General features: G+C 35.7%; 1 protein-coding gene across 1 annotated transcript in view; it reads left to right on the top strand.

Annotated features, from left to right (window-relative positions):
* The window catches only part of VWA8 (von Willebrand factor A domain containing 8), a 340,198-nt gene that overhangs the window by 171,935 nt on the left and 147,890 nt on the right, over positions 1-20,373 (top strand). The window contains exons 22-25 of the mRNA XM_057707109.1: positions 12,846-12,921; positions 14,951-15,086; positions 17,399-17,518; positions 20,021-20,226. Coding sequence (XP_057563092.1) covers positions 12,846-12,921; positions 14,951-15,086; positions 17,399-17,518; positions 20,021-20,226 — 538 coding nt within the window. The remainder of the gene's footprint in view (positions 1-12,845; positions 12,922-14,950; positions 15,087-17,398; positions 17,519-20,020; positions 20,227-20,373) is intronic.

The following is a 20,373-nucleotide window of genomic DNA, read 5'->3' as shown; positions in this document are numbered from 1 at the left end:
AGTGTTGATGATATTGGTAAAAGAAAGAATGGACGTTTCCTCTCTCAGCTTATGGAATCCTGTATCCAGTCACCTTGTCTGTAATCAGTGTTCCTTTTACCTTTCCCTGTTCTTTATTTTGACAGGCAATTATTACAAAATTGTGTCTATATTTTTCTAGGTCTCCGAAATAGTTTCCTCTCTTCCTTTCCCATAGTCACTGGCCATACCTGGACTATTATAGTAGTTTCTTCTCCTTCACCTAGAATTGTGACCAAGTCCGTTCAATTCGATCCTCCAAGCTATAAATCCATTCCCCATCTTCTCTAGCCTGGACCTTTACAGTAGCCTCCTGGTTAAAAATTCAGCCTCTAGTCTGTCTTTCCCAAGCCTCGTACTGTTCCAGCCAATAACGTTGATCACTTATTCTCCTGCTCCGAACCCTTCAATGATTCCCATTGCCAACAACATCAAGTCCATAGTCCTTAATTTGAGCTCCATCTGTTTCACTAGTCCTACTTCCAACCTTTCTTTCCCACATACTTAATCCACATGAACAGCCTGTGGTTCCCAAGAATCACATGCATGTTCGCGACTCCATAACTTGCCACTCGCAACTCTTATAGCCTGGAACGCCCTTCTCGATAAAGTCTGTCTGGAAAATTCTTACTTTTTCTTCAAAATGCAAATCGAAGTCTTTTCTTCTAGGAAAATTTCTCAAACTCTTCCTTCTCCTCTTCCTTCACAAGCAGATGTTGTTTCCTTTCTTTGTGACAACATTAGTACAAAGTGCTTCTTAAAGTGGGGAGCACGTACCAAGGGATTCAAGACCATCCATGGGAAGATGTTAGAATTTATGTTTAAACTTTGCTCTTAAAAATATGAATTAAGCATTCCAACTTTTAGTTCTCTGATTGACACTGGCACCCTCATTTGTTCAGTTTGTCGCATATGGGAAATGGGATGTATCCGGAGAGAACTGTATCATAAGATGACAGTGCTGCTCTCAGGTATCCATTTGATTGCACTTTATAACAACACATAACAGTTTACTGTGCCCAGTTTAGCAAATTTATGGTTTATGTTACCCAATGTTAACTAAGCCAGCCCTCACATAGTGGACATGGTTTAAAAGATTCTTGAAAACAAAATCCTGGGTTGAAAATGGCATTAATAATGTAAACATAAACAAATAACATAAAATCAGCAGAAAATTATGTAAGTATAACTGCTGATGGAGCATCTGATTTGATTGAATAGAGACAAGACTCTTGAATAAGGTTACAGAGGACATCACACATGAAATGTATTCACTCTATGATGATTTAAAACAAAACATTGCCATGAAGATTGAAAGCAGACTTGCACAGAGTGTCACCAATTTGATATGTCATATAACAAGACCTTTAAAGCAAAGCCAGAACTATTGCAGTATTTTGTGATGAGATAGGAACTGACCATGAAAATCTTTTATGCTACACAGTCTCACTTATAATCTCATTGTAAAGTATTTAAACCTATGCATTTTTTTTACAAAGTCAAGAGTTCACAATTTGTTGATCTGTCTGTGTGTTAATGGCTGTCAGAGAGATGCTACATAACAGATATTTTAAAAATTAAAAAAACATTTAATTTGACCCTTCAAGCTACAGGTCATGTGTTAGCAGTAAAGTAGAAAATAACTCCTTAAAAAAAAACTGCTCTGGAGAGAGTGTTTTTAAATCAGATGTTTATAACTGTTTCAATTAGTTTTGTTGTGGCTGAAAATAATGTATGTCACTCGTGATGTTGTGATATAATAATTATATGTTTGGTCTTCATTCCTTTTCCTGGCGTAAGAGCTTCTAGACTGCTTGTAATTTCCTGCATGATAGGGGTATCTTTTGTTAAAATATTTGGTCTTCGTCTCCAGTTCTAAGACCCTTGGAATCTCCAGAGTGATAAAGAGTCTGATAAGATGACTCTATGTTCCCTAGAGAATTGTTGGGTGTGGAAAACCCACACATTTAGTGTCAGGAGTAGAAATAGGTCATAGTACTCCTAAATGTCTCATGTCTGCGTACTAAAACAATTTAAAATACAATTTCCAACAAATGAAGAGTTCTAGTGAGTTTTGAACCCATTCATTCAAAATATATATAAAATGTGACGCTGTCTGATTAGTTTGCAAAAACACGGACATCAGGAAAGATGGAAATTCCCAAGCCTAACTGTAACAAAAATGTTTGTATATTTTGATAGATGAGATTGAAAAATGCATGTTGAGCTATAGGGAGTGCAGTCAGTATTGCACTTCTGTTTGGAGCTACATGTCTTTGTGAGCTCTTTTTCAGCTATAATGAGTATTGAAATAAACTCAGTTTAGGACTGGACCTTTAAATCACACAAATAATAAAGTGTATTAATCACATTATTCTTTCTAAAATATCCTTTAATTTTTAATGAGAACGAAAAGGGTTTTTTGTATTATTAACAAATAAAATTTTAAGGTATTGTTTGTCATCTTTAGCTCTGTTGTTGTTTCTATTTTGGTATACTTGAGAATGTATTTTCTTAAAAAAAAGAAACCCAACCTTTTATTAATCATGCATTTAGAGCCACTGACCTAGAATAGGCTCTGCTATTATACATGTCATTCTTTATCACAGTCACGTTTCCACCTCTGTCTTCCCTGCTAGACACTGTTCTCTCCCTAAGGGTAGGGACATTTCTTTGAACTGTCTCCTCCAGCATGATTTCTGTAATATGGTAGATGTTTGATAAACTTTTGTTAAGCAAATGAATAAATGCAATGTCTGTTCCTTCCCATCCATCTCTGAGACATCCATTTAGAGAGTCCTCTCTCTGCAACAGATAGATGATTGGTCCTCCATTCCCATGAGATGGAAGTCAGACTCTTATGCACGATATTTAAGTGTGCACTCTGACTTACCCTGCCTATCCAGCTGTACTCTCCTCCATGCAGCTATGTTCTAGACATCCTCCATGCTTCCCCAAACTACTCCTGTAACTCCAAACTTCAACGTGTTTGTCTGTTCCTCTACCTGGAAGCGCCCATCTCTGACAGTTAAAATCAAATTTAAATATCAAGATCCTGTTCTCTTCAGTCAGAATTGTCTTCTCTGTGTGCCCATTGAACTTTGTTTTAATTTCTATTATAGCCCTTATCACATTCTGATGTGTTACTTTTTATTTTTATTTTATATTTATTTTTTTTGGCCACGCCGTGCGGCATGCGGGATCTTAGTTCCCCGACCAGGAGTCAAACCCATGTCCCCTGCATTGGGAGCACAGAATCTGATGTGAGTTATAGTTATCTTATATCTCTCTTGTCATGTGAGCTTCTTGAGAGCAAGAGCTCTGAAGTATTCATTTTATAACCCTTCATGCCTAATAATCTGCTTTACAAATTGGTAACAATTTTTAATACACTCATGCCTTCATTCATTCCTTATGCAGACATTTATTACATGCATAGAATGTACAAGGCGTGATGATAGGCTCTAGGCATATTAAAATATATATATGACATCCTTTCGTCTATAGATGATACGTCTAGAGAGAAGATAGTCATATAAATGTTACCGAGTAAGGGCTCTCTGCCCAATGCACGTAGAAGCCAATACCAGGGCTCAAATCCATCTCCCCAATCTGGGGTTTGGTCATACTTTGGTTAGGTGAGGAGGGTTGGTATGCAGAAGCACTGGCAGGGCAGGTTTTGATTGGAGGGCTTTGGAATGTGGCCATTTGTAGTAGGTGTGGTAAAGGGGGCTTCAACACTGGGTCTTCCCAGACAATGAACCCTTCACTGCTGAAAGGGATCCTGTGTTCAGGTTATGGTCATGTCCCAGTCCTTTGGTTCCATCTCCGGGGGTGGGGGTGGGGTTCTAGGTGTTATTTGAAGACAAAATTTTCTCTTCTGCGCGCGCTTGGCCTGCATGACTTGCACTTCTGTTCTGCTGTCTTTGAAAAATAACTCAGTAACTTGTTAGAAACAGGACAGGGCCAGTTTAGGCTGGTTCTACGGTTACACGAACAACTAAAATGTTTCCCAAGTATAAAGTGCCTTCTATGGGACAGTAGTTCAACTGGGAGTATAGAAGTGAGAAATACTTAATGCTTCAAAGAGGAGGCGATATTTGAGTTGAGCCTTTAAGGAACGGGCCTTAACAGTTTGTCAGGCAAAGTGGGGAGAAGGGAAGAAAAACTTCCCAGAAAAAGTGCACACAATTGGGCACAGTGCTTAAGGAATTACCGTTAACTCAGGACAGCCTAGGGTACGTGACTGGAGTAGCTGACTAGAATGCATCCATTTCCCGACCCTACCCTCACCCCATATAATGGACCAGCTCGCCCCCACTCAGGGAGTGAGCAAGGGAAACTGTTACTTGTTTTCACTAGGTCCTGCTGCAGCTCCAGTCCCAATAGAGCCTTGCCTGGGGAAAAAAAAAAAGAATGCATCCATTTCAACAAATATTGTTGAACACCTAGTAGATGCTGGTTATTTCTAGCGTGAATGGCTACCTCAGGAACAAAAGAGCTAAAAACCCCAGGCTTCATGTTTAATATTCTAGCTGCTACTGAGAGAGAACAAGATAATTAAAATGTGTAGTCTGTCAGATGGTAAGTGCCATGGGGAAAAATAAAGCAGGCGAGGGGGCCAGAGTGGGGTTTATAATTTTCAGAGGTTGGCCAGGGAAGGCCTCCCTGAGAAGTTAACTTTTGGGTAGCCCTGATGGATAGTAGCCTATTTGCAGCCTTTTTCTCCTATAAACATGCTTTTTATATTTTAAGGTTTATCTGTGTATTAAGTATTCTTTTTCAGGTTTTTGAGATCCCCTGACTAACCTTGAATAAACAGCAATAATACCTAAACTCAAGTGAGAAAAAAGGACAAATGAACCACACCCTCATATTCATCCTGAAAGAGTAGAAGGGATATTTGCCCAGGAGGTTGGAGAACTTATCAAGTCACAAGATTACCTAAGCTGCTGATATCTTAAAAAGGTGCAGTGGTTGAAATGCCCGCCAGCACCAGTCAGAAAATGCTGCACGAGCTGCCTCTTCGGCTTCACACGGGAGGCTCTCCGCAGTGATTATCCTGACACAGTTCATAAAGCAGGAAGAAAAAGCAATTGCCATTTTGTACCCACCCATTTATTTCATTTGGGGGTTCAAGCAGTGTTCTAGATCCCAGAAGAGAAAAAGCAGCCAGAGGCTGAACTGGCTTGTGCAGTGTCAGCTGTCCTTCACTCACCCCGGTGTCCTAGACAGCAGCTCCTCGTTGCTGTTTTCCTAATGGTGTCTTAAACATGTTTGTATTGGAACAGCTCGCTATATTATGGAATGGCATTCAAAATCTCCATGAAATTTTAAGGAAAAAAAGCCTAAGATGATAAAGAAATGTTCTAGAGGGCTGCTCTGGCCTCTGGCCTCTGATTCCTCAGAGGGATTTGTTCTTTCTCCTCTGCCATTAAAATGACCCTGGAAATAGGCTGGGATTGAAACGAACTCTTTAACTTTTGTTACTAAAAGCAATATGTGTTATTTTTCTTATGATGCAGTAGTGTCTTCCTTTAAGAAAATCTATCATAAAAACTTAATAAAATAAGTACATTACAGAAAACTTAAACATAGATTTCCTTTAAGTTTAGAGCTCTCCAAATAGAATGCTTATTTACATACTGTTTTCTATTTGACTCGAGTGGTTCGAGTGTGATAAATAAACCAGGCACTGGGAATTGTTTCAAGTTGATGAACAACCAGAAATTAGGATAAAATAATTCGTGAATTATAGTATACTAAATAATATTATGATATATACAAAATGCAACTTGCATAGTCAATTTTAGGCAATAACTATTACATGAAAGATGTATTTTGGGTTATTAACCAAAAGAGGCATGCCTGATCAGTTTCATGGAGAGCTGGTGGACTTAAGTCTTCACCAACTTAGTCAAAGGCTGTTTATCATTTGTCTCAGTGATCAAAAATATTTATTTTAACTTTATTTTGAATTGCCTGTGGTAAAATACCTTTTGATATTTAATTTCATGCAAGATTCAGTTTATACTGTGCCAAAGGTAGTACATTATTAGTGTGGTAAGATAAGCTCACTTAAATATACTATGAATTTAAGCTCAGCAAAGGAAGGAATTTTTACTTTCCCAGATACTTATCTGTCTTATCCAAAGCAGTGCCCATTAGTAGATGTTCAATAAATATTTATTAAATGAACAATTATGGCATGTCCTGATATGAAAATGTATTCACTTAATTTTTGTCTCTATTGAACTTTTATGTTGTTACCCAATTAATGAGGCTTTTAGAACTATAAATTACTAGATACTATATTTTCTGATAAAGATTTTTCCAGTGGACACAACATTCACCCATCTCACAGTCTGGTTTCATCTGTGTGTGCATTTTTGCACACTCAGTCAGTTTTGTATTTTAGTCTACATTTCATTCTTCTATTCCTTTTTAAAAACTGATTAGAAAATGCATTGTTTAATGTCAGGGGAGAAGGTAAATAAGGGGCCTGCAAACTGTTTTTTGTTTTTTGCTGTGTTTGGTTTGGTTTTTTTTTTTGGCCTGGAAAATGGGAAATGAAGTTCCTAAAAAGAAATTAGGTCATTTTGAGTCCCTAAAATTTACCAAGCCAGAAAGCCAGTTTTCAGAGTAAAGACAATAGATCCCATTTTTAAATATTCTATCTTAGTATATTTATTTTTAAAGACTAGACAACTTACAAAACTTTCAGATTTTGTTAAAATACTTGATTATCAGCATGGCTTTGAATATTGGAGGAATTTCTTTTTAAATAAGTATTAATACATTGCTAGGAGACATGGTGAGGAGGGTAAGTGGATTTTGAAAACTATTTTGAAAATTTTAGCTTCCATCAGATGACTGTTTTGCTGTGGCTATTTTCTACCTGCTGTTCCCAGAGGAGCCTACCTCTGGAGAGCGAAGTGCTGGGCCACAGTAGACTCCCTTCCATAAATACCATCCCCCCAGTGTCTTCCTCCCTTTTATGGTATGTTAGAATTTTATGCATCTGGACATATTAGAGATGAGTAATTGACAACTAAATAAACTATTTGTCCTCCAAAACAACTATTTTAAGAGCTGGAATCTTTTTAGTCACTTTAGCAGAAATAATATTTTGCTTATCTTACTAAAAGGACTTTACCTCACAGCATTCAAAGCACATATAATAATAATCTCTCTCTCACGTTTATCTTTCTTACCTTTTACTCTACTATATTTCCTCATATGTTCTATTTTAATTCCCTTTGTAGAGATGAGTAATCTTGGGTTTTAAGAGTTTAAGTGACTGACCAAATTAGGAGGACTCAGATTTAAGCCAGTTCTGGTTTCCAACTAACATTGCAATAATCATAGCTAATTTTTTTCTTCTTTTTTTGTATTGTATGTGGCAAAACTGCTTATATTAATGACTGTTTCTGTTTGAAGGCTCAGGGAAGTTTCTTTCCCAACATGGCAAAATAAATTTGTCTTTCATAGGCAAGGTAGGAAGGTAGTGTGCAGAGAGCCCAGAATGTTTGTAAACATTAATTTGTAAATTTAATTAATTATCCAATTTGTTTGCATCCCCTGTAAGTGCATCTAAGTACCACTCTCTTTTATTAGTGATAATTATTATTAGTACTCCTTATCTTTATTTCATTACTTGTTTTAAAATAAGCCTTGTGGAAGTGATATTGATTATGCCATGACTTCTTCTTCACATGAAAATATCCTTCAACAACATTTACTTCTTTTTTTAAAATAATTTATTTTATTTATTGGCTACAATGGGTCTTCATTGCTGCATGCGGGCTTTCTCTAATTTTGGCAAGTGGGGGCTACTCTTCGTTGAGGTGTGTGGGCCTCTCATTGTGCTGGCTTCTCTTGTTGTGGAGCACGGGCTCTAGGTGCGCAGGCTTCAGTAGTTGTGGCATGTGGGCTCAGTAGTTGTGGCTTGCAGGCTCTAGAGTGCAGGCTCAATAGTTGTGGTGCATGGGCTTAGCTGCTCCGCGGCATGGGGGATCTTCCCAGCCCAGGGGTCGAACCCATGTCCCCTGCATTGGCAGGAGGATTCTTAACCACTGTGCCAACAGCATTTACTTCTCAGACAGTAATGTTATGCTTATATCTTATTCGTGAAAATTACCATTTAATTCTATTTTTATAATCACCCCACTTTTTAAAATATTGAGCAATTATTTGTTAAGTGCCTCCTATGTGTCATATTCTATTTTTTCTTTCTCATGTTTGGCTTATCATAACGATTGGACTGTTACTATAGCCATCTCTATTTTAATGAACTACAAAGTTAGAGAAGATTTTTATTAGCTATTTGAAACTCGTGTCCTTTTTCTTCCTTCACCCTTGTGTTTAACTATCTTTTTTCTGAAAGACAGCTAACCATAAACCAGTTTAAATACAATTTGCTAAAATATCGTCCTCAAAATAAACATTGCTATTTTGAGATCTTTTACTCCTCAATAAATTAGAAGATATTAGCTTAATGTACCTTTATAAGCAACATCACAAGAACGGATTGTACTTGCTCCCCAGAGGCCAATTTTCTTTCCTTATTTTGATTAAAAACCTGGTCTTTATTCAATCTAATTACTTTTATTGCATTTGGAATCATTTTAAATTACTATTGAAACATTAATAACTTCAACTTAAAAAAAACTTTAAAATCACAGAGTTAAAAGAAGACTGGAGTTTAGCACCGTATTTCTTTGAGTAGCCCTTTTATCGACTGACACAGGCTTTAATTGATGGACAGCTTTTGTTTGTAAGATAGAAAGAAGTGAGAACAATCAGTGCTAACATAAATGTCAGCAATTAGCTGAACATTCTAATTAATTCCTCAAGCATTGCTGGTAACTGTTATGTACTGGAAAGACATCTCTTTTTGAACTGTAGGCTAAAGAAATGTTACTAAGATGTGTTTTCTTCTCCCCAGTATTGTTGAAATTGTTGACTCTATTTTAACTTTTATGAGCTTATGTTTCAAAGCTGTTCTTGAGAGGAACAAATCATAATAGAATTGAAATTGTAACAAGTAAAATATTCTCTTAGGGTCATAGCTAATTTGTGTGGAGAATTAATATCTTTTGATCCAAGGTGCTCCTAAATACAAAGCAATGATTTCAATCAAATATTTTCTGAAAAAGAATCATTATATTGTCTTTAAGAGTCAATTCATATGCTACTTGTGACAATAGTCATCACTTACTGAGTTGAAGTTTATAATATTGTAAGATACCTTAAAAAACAAGGTTTTTTCTTGTTGTATTAAGTACTGTGCAGAAGATACTGGGTTATTTTCCACTCTTATATAAGGGACTTACATATAAGCCAACCCATTTTTGAAAAATTGAATATCATTTTACATATTTTACTAGCCTTTGCATTGCCTTTGATGTTTAAGATAAAAGGACCAACAGTAAGAACAGAACAAAAGCACTTTTTTCCTTTCAGTTCCTCTTTCTCATAGCCTGCTCTACTGAAAACCGTAATTCCTATTTGTATTTATCCTCATTTATTGTCCCTTTTTGGAATCATCTGATTTGTTCCTGTTCCCTCAAACCTATGGTTTTTATTTCTAGCACAAAAAGTCTTTTGAATCGTTTCCGTAGTGTAGTGGTTATCACGTTCGCCTGACACAAAAAGTCTTTTGAGAAATCTAATTTGACAAGTTGTATACTATCAGAACTCAAGTGTTAGAGAACAATTTCATTTGCCTTTTCAAAATTGGAATTCAGCTTGAATCTCCTGTTCTTAATCTGCTATGAGGCACTATAATCATTAAGGTAATGACTGCATTTCCTGTCTACTGACAATGATACAAGAGTTCCTTTTTCCATTTTGGTGCTGGCAGGTGTCATGTTGTTACCCATTAAATACGTGACAGCTGAGGTGTGAAATTCACTGGATTGCGATAAAAATCTGTGTGGACACATCTCTCTCTCTTCCTCACCCACCCCCTTCTATATTGCCAGGATATTAACAGTGAATTTAAGTGATATTAATTAAACTCGATTCTTATTTGTTGAAAACCCTAAAAAATTTTTAGCAGAAGATATCATAAAGTATGTCCTACAGTAAACTTATGAGACCCAGGAATACAAAGAATGGACATGTGACTGTATATGATTTTATTTCACAGGAAACACTTTATTCGTGCTAAAGTTGATAATCATCAATATATGTCACAATATATTTTCACTTTCCTTTAACATCCCTCGAGGCTTTGTTTTAGATACATTTCAATTTGAAGGTTAGTGAATATAGAAGAATAACATTGGATTCTTTGTAAAGTGTAGTGCTAGGGCTATAGAAAGTAGTAGATCACCAGACGGGCACCAGACCCATGAGAACCAGGATCATGGGGGTAGGAACTTGGAATAGAGGTCAGGATGACAATAGGCCAGACCTCCAGGGAATAAAGTAGAGAAACCTATCACTATTTAGTCAAGTTAGAGGGAGAAGCCTTTCAACCTAGGTGCAAAAATGTCAGGTAGTCTAGAAATTGTAAATGTCAATAATTGTATTGCCAACATACTTGCTCAAGCCCTGGTAAATGAGAACTCTGATGCAGAAGTTTCCGGCTACAGGAATAGGTGTAAATCCAACTCAATTTGGGGTCTATGATGGACATAAACCATCTCCCCCTCAGTTTCCCAACTAGTCAACCCCAAGTGTACTTCTCAACATGACTGTACTTTCTAATATACACTTACAAATGAATAAGGAAGATTCCTTACCTCTAAGACAATCAGCTTTAGTCTAACCCAACATTTACTAAAGTGGGTTCTGTAGTTCCAGATTTTCTGTTAAAAAAAGAGTTCCATGATCCAATTATATTTGGAAGTCCATATACTGTATGTTACGCTGTAAGCTACAGTGTTGATTTTTTTAATATAATTTTATTTTTAAGGACTTTTATTGAGATGTAATTGACATACAATAAACTGCATATATTTAAAGTGTACAATTTGATATTTTTTTCTTATTAGTAATGTATATATGGCAATCCCAATCTCCCAATTCATCCCACCCCCACCGCCCTCCCCCCTACAGTGTTGACTTCTGTTCATTTCATTCATGGATTCATTTATTCAACAAAGATTTGTTAAATTCATCCTGTGCATCAGACATCCACTAGATACTGGGGACAGGGTGAGGAACAAGATAAATATGGTCTCCACTGAAATCTTACAGTCTGCGTAGAACGAAAGATGGTAAAATAAGGAACTACAATACAGTGTGTTAAGGGCTGACATGGGGGAGATTCAGGACTCAAAGGGAACATGCAGCAAGGCCACCTAATTGTTCTAAAAGAGGGTCCACAAGGGGTTTTCTAAGAAGTACCATCTGTGCTGACAACCTGAAGATCAAGTAGATCAGGTTTCTCATGAGGAACTTTCAGTCACAGCAGCAGCAGTAATCACAACACATAGTTAAAGCCGGCGAGTGATTTTTCTCTTTCTATCTTCCATGTATTGTGCTTCACCCTTTCCCAAGGCTTCTATCAATGATCTTTCTGGGTAGGTTTTATTATTCACTCAAAATCATATAGTTAACAAGTGGCAAGAACTAGAATTTGAATCCTGTATGGTCTGACTGACTCCGAAGGTTTTTTCTGCTACCCCACAAACTGCCTTTCAATGCAATTAACTGATTTTGATTAAATTTGTTTTGCTAAAGCAAAAAATGATTTGAGTGATATCTTAAGTTTGCTTTGTCAGTGATTGTCATGTAGTATTTATTAGGTATTTTAAAAATAGAATCACATTTTATATTTTAATAGCTGTGATAAACTTTAGCATTTGAGTGGAAGTCTCAGAAGCGTATTATAACACTAAGGTATGAAGGTCATGTTCCAGATAGTATCTTACACATAGAAGGTACTTAAAACAACACAATTGTAATTTCACATTTTACTTTAAATAAGTGGTAGGGTAGCTTGAAAAGATAACTTGGAACTTTTGTAAAGAAAGGTGCTACTCACATCTTGGAAGTAATTTAATTCTCTGCATGACATGATCAGGATGGCCGTAGGATTTTTAATTTTTTAGATAGAATATATGTAGAAGGTGAAGATAGAAACCTGATCGCCTTAAAAATTGTCTGGACCTACCCATAACCTACAGCTTATATACACACATTTCTGGTGAGAATAGCCATAGGTGATGTGAACTTCATATCTCATCACATGTGGAGATGCATAACATCAAGATAGCTCACTATTAATACTTCTGAAAATCCTGATCTAAAGGTGAGTCAGGCACATAGTAGTAGATAGATTTAAGAAAGTAAAATGGATTGCCCTAATCCTGGCAGAAATGTTCACATTCCCATGGTTCCTGGAGTGAGGTGAGACAGTCTCGCTTTTGCACCTACTGCCGGCAGGTGGGGCCAGGAAGTGTAATCACAGACTTGCTTGAATTGGCCATGTCAGCATGCCAGTCGTCAGCAAACTCGCCACCAAAAGTATTTTTAAATAATGTAATTATTGTATGTACAATACAAATATATATTTTTCATTTCTCCTTTTCACCTTCGGGAGGTGATTTTGAGGGATGAAATGGTCACAAGGGAAATTACTGGAAGTGAAAAGCGAAGTAAAGAACCAGGATAATCTGTAAACCTTAATTCCCAAACGCTTGTAACTTATATTGACATCTATGAAATATTGTTGCTGAGTGGAATTTCATTTGCTTTTTTATTCATTTTGGGAGAAGCTGGGTGGTGGAAAAAGAAATGCTCTTGTGTTTTATTTGTGATCAAATGTCAGTTTATTTCCTCACTAACTGTGAAATGTGTTGGTTTGACTTTAGGGACACCACGGTCCAAACCCTCACTCTTCAGCCTTCTGTTAAAGATGGACTTATTGTGTATGAAGACTCACCTTTGGTTAGTAATACAATTATATGAATATTCCCAACTGCATTTTTTTGGGTAATAATTATATTTCAGTCTTTGAGGGCGAGAAATCTCCTATTGATTCCAGTATGTTTCTGTCTTAACTGGAAAACACTCATTCATATGTCATTTCGAGAGTACATATTTAAATGCAGATTACTGGGGAAATAACTTGTTTTCTTATTCTCTTCTTCCTCTAATGATTACTTTTCCATTCCAGAATTTTCCAAAAAAGAAAAGTTTGCTGTTTTCAGATGTACAGACCTCGAAACTAGATAATGCATCTAGAATGTTTTAAAAAATGATTTTAATGAATAAAATATTAGCCCAGTGTTTCAGGCAGCTGGGAAGATCACTCCTTAGCTACTCATATAAGACCCAAAGAAATCTGGCCTGCCAGGCACATCTCTGTGTAGATAACTCCTGCAGCAATGGCACAAATAAGTCATCACGGGAACCTCTGTGGTCCAGATCCCGGTGATGGGAGTCTTTGGGACCTCCTGCCTGAGTTCAACCAGATTGGACCTGACTATCTCTGAACAAAGATGTGAAGGCTGGAGTTGGGAGTAGAAGCTACACGTTTTCTCTCTCTCTTTTTTAATTCAGCTTATTTTTACCCTAAAATTAAAAAGAAAAATCCTTACTCGGTTTTTTAGAGTATATAATAAAATATTTGTGGTAGAGAGAATCATCTGTTTCTTAGTCTATATTTCCTTAAAATTATTTGCCAAAACTATGTAATGATAAAAGTTTATGATATGGTCCATTTTATGTTAAGATATTTCTTACTATTTAAAAACATAATCTTTGGATTTACATTTAAATTCATTGAGTATCTCCTCTTATCCACTCTTTATTTTTTAATTTTTTAATTTATTTTTTAATTTTTGGCCACACCACTCGGCTTGCAGGGTCTCAGTTCCCCGACCAGTGATTTAACCTGGGCCACGGCAGTGAAATACTGAGTCCTAATCACTAGGCCACCAGGGAACTCCCTCCTAGCCACTCTTTAAAAATGTTTTTAAGAGTTTTTCCTAGCTTTTACCTTTCTTCTCATAATGTCACCACTTAGTCATTTAAGACCTAGAACTCTTCCTTATTTTTCCTTTCACTCCTTTCCATATAATCAGTTGCCAAGGCTATAGATTATACCCCTGAAAAAACTCTTCAGAGCAATCAATATAATGCTTTTTATTTCCATTTTTTTCCCATGCCTCCTTCCCTGAAATCAGGTTCTCACACCACTTTTTTACCAAATTGTTATGGTATTCCCCTTTTAGTCTATTCTGCGTATTTCTGCAAGATTAAATGTACTACCGTGTAGCTCCAAACTCCATCATTATCATGTCTGAACTCATAAATCTTTAATTACATCCTATTATTTAATGAGATAAAGCACATATTTTTTCGCCTGGCAGTCAAGTTTTTAGTAGTAGAGACCTGAGCTACCCTTTCAGATCCTATTCTCTCTTTTCTTACATTTATCCTCTGCTTCAGCCAAGATAGACAATTCATATTCACTCTTCCCTTAATAGGCTGCAGGATTTCTTGAGTTTGACCATTAATTCTCTTTGTCTGGACTACCCATCTTTTCACCATATATACTGATCTCTTAAAATTGTACACTCTTTTAGAACCATCACAAGTGCCGTGTTCTGATATCTAGTATTGATTGTGATGTCTCACTCCTCATAACCACCATGGCAGTTTAGTTTCTCTGTTATACTTGCTTTAATACTCCCCTACCCTGGGGTGTGAAATGTAAACATCGCCAACTAGGGGTAATTATGAAGTGAAGGAAAATAAAGTGATTACTGCAGAGTTAGCAGTTTAGTAACTATGAGAAGCTTTTGGTAGAAATCCATAAATTTTCTTTCCAGCTCTGCTACAGACATTTTTGTGATAGTGTATTTATAGCCTACATAAAACCACCTATTATAAATCTAAAGCAATGAGTGATAAAATTTTTAAAACATTTGCTTTCATTTTTTTGTTCATGATAAATGTTCTGTCTTCAAAGGTTAAAGCTGTAAAATTGGGTCATGTTCTGGTAGTAGATGAGGCAGACAAAGCCCCAACAAATGTCACCTGTATTTTAAAAACTCTAGTAGAAAATGGAGAAATGATTCTAGCAGATGGACGACGCATTGTTGCAAGTGAGTATAAAAAAGCGACTTTTCTTTCAGTATGTGCAATTTTTACCTCTCTGGTATCAAATCACACACTTAGCTGGCTGTTTATCTACAAACAATAAGCATAAATTCAATATAAGTCAAGTTGTCTGTATTGACAATTATTTGTAAAAATCAATATGTCTGAGTCAGTTTCACTTTCTTATAGCCAGAGAGCATCTTTGAACATTTCAATAGTAGTTTTAAGACACATCGTCTTCATATTTTTTCTGCTCTGAGAATACAAACATATAATCCTATTTATACTCATCTCTCAATTACTTGTGTGCAATTTATTGTCTTTCATTGTTATCTGGAATTTTTAAAAACTCTACCATGTTTCTGTTACTCGTAATATTAAAATTAATGTTATCAGCTCAGTATAATTAGAAAAAATCACTGGGCATTTTATATCTATTTATCATATATATGTACGAATATATGTGTGTGTATACATATATTACGCACACACACCTGCTTCAAGAAGAAGTTATTCCCTGTTTTGGAGTATCTTCCTCCTTTTTTTTTATTGTTGCTGTTAGGGGAAATGTAGATAGGTAAATCTCATAAGTCTGTTTAACCTACAAAGGAAAATTAAGGTTGTCTAAAGCAAAGTGACAATACTTTCTAGTTTCTAATATAAAATTTTTGTAGCATGAAAAGACTTGAAGATCTATAACTAGCCATTAAAAATATACAGTCAATAGCAAGGTAACCAAACAAGTTGAGACTAATAACTAAAATCTTCAATATTCAAAGAGAGTATATACAGAAGATTCCATAAAAATGTACAAGTCCATCACCACAGAGACTTCTTCTTGGACATTGTCATTGCAAGACTGCTGTTTCTAAGCCTAGGTAATTTAGCACTAATAAAAGTATTCTAACATTTCAGTTTCACAATGAATTTATGGGGAAAAAATGAGAAGTTGACTTAGCCTGATTACTATCTTTTAGAAGGATCTTTCAGACTCTTAGGATTAGAATTCTGCCTGCCCTTTTTAGAGGCATTATGAGGACAGTGAAATGGAAAGCAAGAAAGAATTGCTGAAACAAACTTATAAACAGTGACTATCTCCTGGTAACCCTTTACATTTTTTAAATAAATTTTTGAAGGATAATCTAGAAGCAAAGGGAACTTTGTTTTAAATTCAAGTTTGATTGTAGATGACATTTTAAGCATAAGAGCAACTGAAGCTCTTTTGATCATGGTTTTATAAAGCAACCCTCTACGGGTAAGTTTCTTCTTTGCTTTTTTAAAATTTTCATGTTTTGTAGCCATTTTTATCTTAGCTAACTAATTAAGTAGATTTTGTGTGTTACCACATACCCTTGTTATTTACCACTACTAAAATTAATGGAGATCAAACGTTAAAACTAATGGTGGTATTAGTACATGAATATAGGGCACATTGAAAGGTTACTTTTTGGTATCATAAAAAAGTACAAGTATAGGTTCTTACAGACACATCTCAAATAAAACTTCAGGTGCTTCACAACTTCCTTTTTTTTTTTTTAAAAGATGGACAGCCTAAGGCTAAGATTTAAATAAACCCAGATGACAGGTGTTTCTTCTTAAAATAATCATTTTACTATCTTAAATTATTGCTTGGACTAGCAGTTCTATCTGAAATATGCATCAGCTAGTAGTCTATAATATTCACTTCCTTTAATTCCTTAAACATTCAAATGAAGAAAGCTTCAGTCAACTTGAAATTACATATTTTAAGAACCATGGTAGAATCTCTTGAATGGAAATAAATCACCTTTGCTCTAATGAATTGACTAGGTGTTCAAGACCTTTATTCTATGTGGTTAAATTTCAGGGTGCATGATCTAAACAGGAATTACTCCTTCACTACAGAATGGTAAACTTTATGCAAAGTGATGCAGCTGCTGATTTGATAAAAACTAAAGGATGTTTGGATTATCCTTTGAGTGTCCTTTGGATTATCCATTGTTATAGGTTCTCTCTTTTAAAGCAATAATAGCATCTTAAGCCAAGTTTACGTACCCTAAGACAACATTTAGACAAGTTTGCTTTTTAGGTGTGCATTTAACTTACATAAAAATGCAAGTTCCCGTATAGTTTAGTATACACTTTAACAGTATTCTGTTCCTAAGCAAACTGTCTCAAAAATGTTTTTGTTTTCTGCAGCCAAATTACAACTAGATTTCTGAGAGTTGTTTTACAACTGAACAGTATGCCTACTTATGTGATTTTAAAGGTTATAACTTGATACTCTTAAGAATTATTAAATATCAATAGAGAATAAATAGAAATTTTTTTTTTTCAGATTCTGCATTAGTCCATGGAAGAGAAAATGTTGTAGTGATCCATCCAGATTTTAGGATGATTGTTCTGGCCAACAGACCCGGATTTCCTTTCCTAGGCAATGATTTCTTCGGTACCTTAGGTATAAACAATATTGATAATAATAACAAAAACAATAGCAATAACAGTAATAATATTGTCTTAGTAACAATGCTATAATGGCTATCACTGGATGCTACCGTGTGCTGTCATCATTACAGCCACCTTGTGAGAGTAGCCATTATCCCCATTTTAGAGAAGGAGAGTATCTGATATTCAGAGAGATTCTTTTTCTAGGGTCACTTGGATAATGTGTTAGAACTTGGCTTCATATCTAAGACTGTCTGATTCCAGAGCCTGTTTTCTTATGCAACTAAGCTATACTTTGTTATTTAGGGCCTCTTAGAATAAAACACAAAATAAGGAATAGTTTTTAGTGTTTGGTTTTTGTCACATCTCATATCTATGAAAGGTTTGAGGCCAGCTCTGAGGAGACTGATTCACGTTGATCGGAGAGGCCCTGGGATGAACTGAAACATTAGGGGACTTTAAGAAGAACTTTGTTTCTCTGTGGCAAGTAGGTAATTCTGGATACTGGGCGTTCATTCCATACTCAACATGAAGCAGCCTCAGTACCCTAGTAGGATTTTTGACCTAGCAATTCCACGTGAGGAGTTTAACCAAGGATATTCACCATGCAATGATTTAAGTACAAGGATAGGCAATATAGCATTCTTTACAGTTGCAAAAAAAGAGAGAGAGAAGAAGAAGAAAACAATCCAAAGATCCATCCAAATGGAACTGAATGAAGAAATTGTATAATGTCCACGCAGTAGATTACTGTGCAGCTGTTACAAAAAGTGAGATAAGTTTACTCATGCTGATACCAAAAAAAAAAAAAAAATCCTGGAAATATATTAAGTGAAACAATAAGAACTGCATGTGTAGTAGTCTACCATTTAAATTAATAGAAAATAAAAGGCAAGAGGGATATGTGTACGTGAATATGCTCAGCATGCATAGAATTTCTCCAAAAGGACACTTGCCTCTAGCATCCTCTCACCTTACTGACCTTGATTCCTGGCTGCTCTGTGCTGCTCTCCCCATCACTCATCCTCTTGCAGCCGCTCTGCTCTCCTGCCTCTCCCTCGAACATGCCAGCTATGCTTGCCGTAGGGTCTCTGCATTAGCTGTAACCTGCCATACTCTTCCCTCGAATATCTGCATTTGCCCAATTGTCACTTTCTCTGTAAGGCCTACCGGACTGACTTCCCCCACCATCACCATTTCTGATGTCCTATACTGTGCTTTTCTTTTTCTTTTCTCTTTGAAACATACAGTTTCTAATATTTGTAATTATTGCATATTGCCTCCCTATGCCAGAATATAAACTCCATGAGGACAGGGGTTTTTGTGTTTTCGATTAACTGAGTTATATAAAATACCTAGGGTATTACTTGGCACATAGAAGACATTTGATAATTATTTGATAAGTGAATGAAGAAGGGGTCAATTATAGTTTTATCTTAGTGCTACATTTGATTTTCAGCAGAAGAATGCAAAAGCTGTTTTTCACATTTATATTTGAATGAGTTTAGCTTATGAGATAAAATCTTGAAGTTATAATGGTTATATTTTATGCAGTTGCTTTCATGAATATATGATAACAATAAAATAATGATTTGAGTGGTTTCCAAGTCAAAATAAGTTCTTTCTTTCTAAAATGAACATATTAAATAATGCAAATCTATTTACTTTAACTTTATTTGGTCTTTTGTCCTTTGGATTATGAATCAGAATAATCTGAACTTTTATATGAGAAATTCGTCTCTCTCGAACATAGATTATATTTTTTCTAGCATGTTCTCAGTTGTCTAAATTCTAGATGAAATATTTTGTGTTTCTATGTTCTTCCTTTTTCTTGATTTTAATTTAGACATTGTCTCTGCAAGTTTATTTTTCCAAAACCAACTTCTAAAGTATATTCTAGCAATCTGCACAAGATATAAATTGTTTAGAGAGTGATGATACTAATTCCCCCTTTTTTACTATACATAAAGAGGCATTCATATATGTATATAATTTCTGAAGATATTCATCATGTGTTAAAGTTAAAAATGCAGTCTCCAAACCACATGAGGAGTATTTTCCAATTAATGGAAAAAATAAATTATCAAAACTATATATGTTGCATGTATGCATTTTAAAAATACTAATAGGTGTGAAAAAATGAACACACTGAACTGTTAACACTGGGTGCCTGTGGGGAAAGGAGTGGGATTGGCAGAGACATGGGGGAACTTTTTTCGCTCTTTGTATTTGAATATCTCCCAGTGAAACTGTATTCAAGTATTATATAATTTTTAACAGAAATATATCTATGTAGAATAAACCACACATTACTCCGTTTCATTTTCTTTTGCTTTAGTCGTTTGCTTTTTTCTCTATACCTATTGTTGGATGGGCTTTCTATGCAGTTTTACACATTTAAAAATAGAAGTGCTTTGGTGAGCAACTCATGGCTCTTTTAATGATCATTCTGTATGTCCTATGGCATTATAATGGATTAGTTGCATGCTAAATGTGAATCTTTTTTCTCTTGTAGGTGATATTTTTAGCTGCCATGCCGTTGATAATCCCAAACCCCACTCAGAGCTCAAGATGCTGAGGCAGTATGGCCCAGATGTACCCGAGCCCATCCTTCAAAAGCTCGTGGCTGCCTTTGGAGAGCTGAGGAGTTTGGCCGACCAGGGCATCATAAACTACCCTTATTCTACCAGAGAGGTTGTCAACATAGTCAAGCATTTACAGGTATGCACATGCCTGTGCGTAAAAGTTTACAAAGAGCCATCAATCTTGTTTTGTTAGACTGCCTAATGTATACCAAGTCTTTCCATTTCTCTGTAATACCGATTCAGGTGATGTAACATCTGTAATCTAAATGAACATTTTCTGTTT

The sequence above is a fragment of the Hippopotamus amphibius genome, chromosome 14 (assembly GCF_030028045.1).
Source record: "Hippopotamus amphibius kiboko isolate mHipAmp2 chromosome 14, mHipAmp2.hap2, whole genome shotgun sequence".
Classification (NCBI taxonomy): domain Eukaryota; kingdom Metazoa; phylum Chordata; class Mammalia; order Artiodactyla; family Hippopotamidae; genus Hippopotamus; species Hippopotamus amphibius.
Note: the sequence above shows the minus strand (reverse complement) of the source record. Positions and strands in the feature narration are given on the sequence as shown.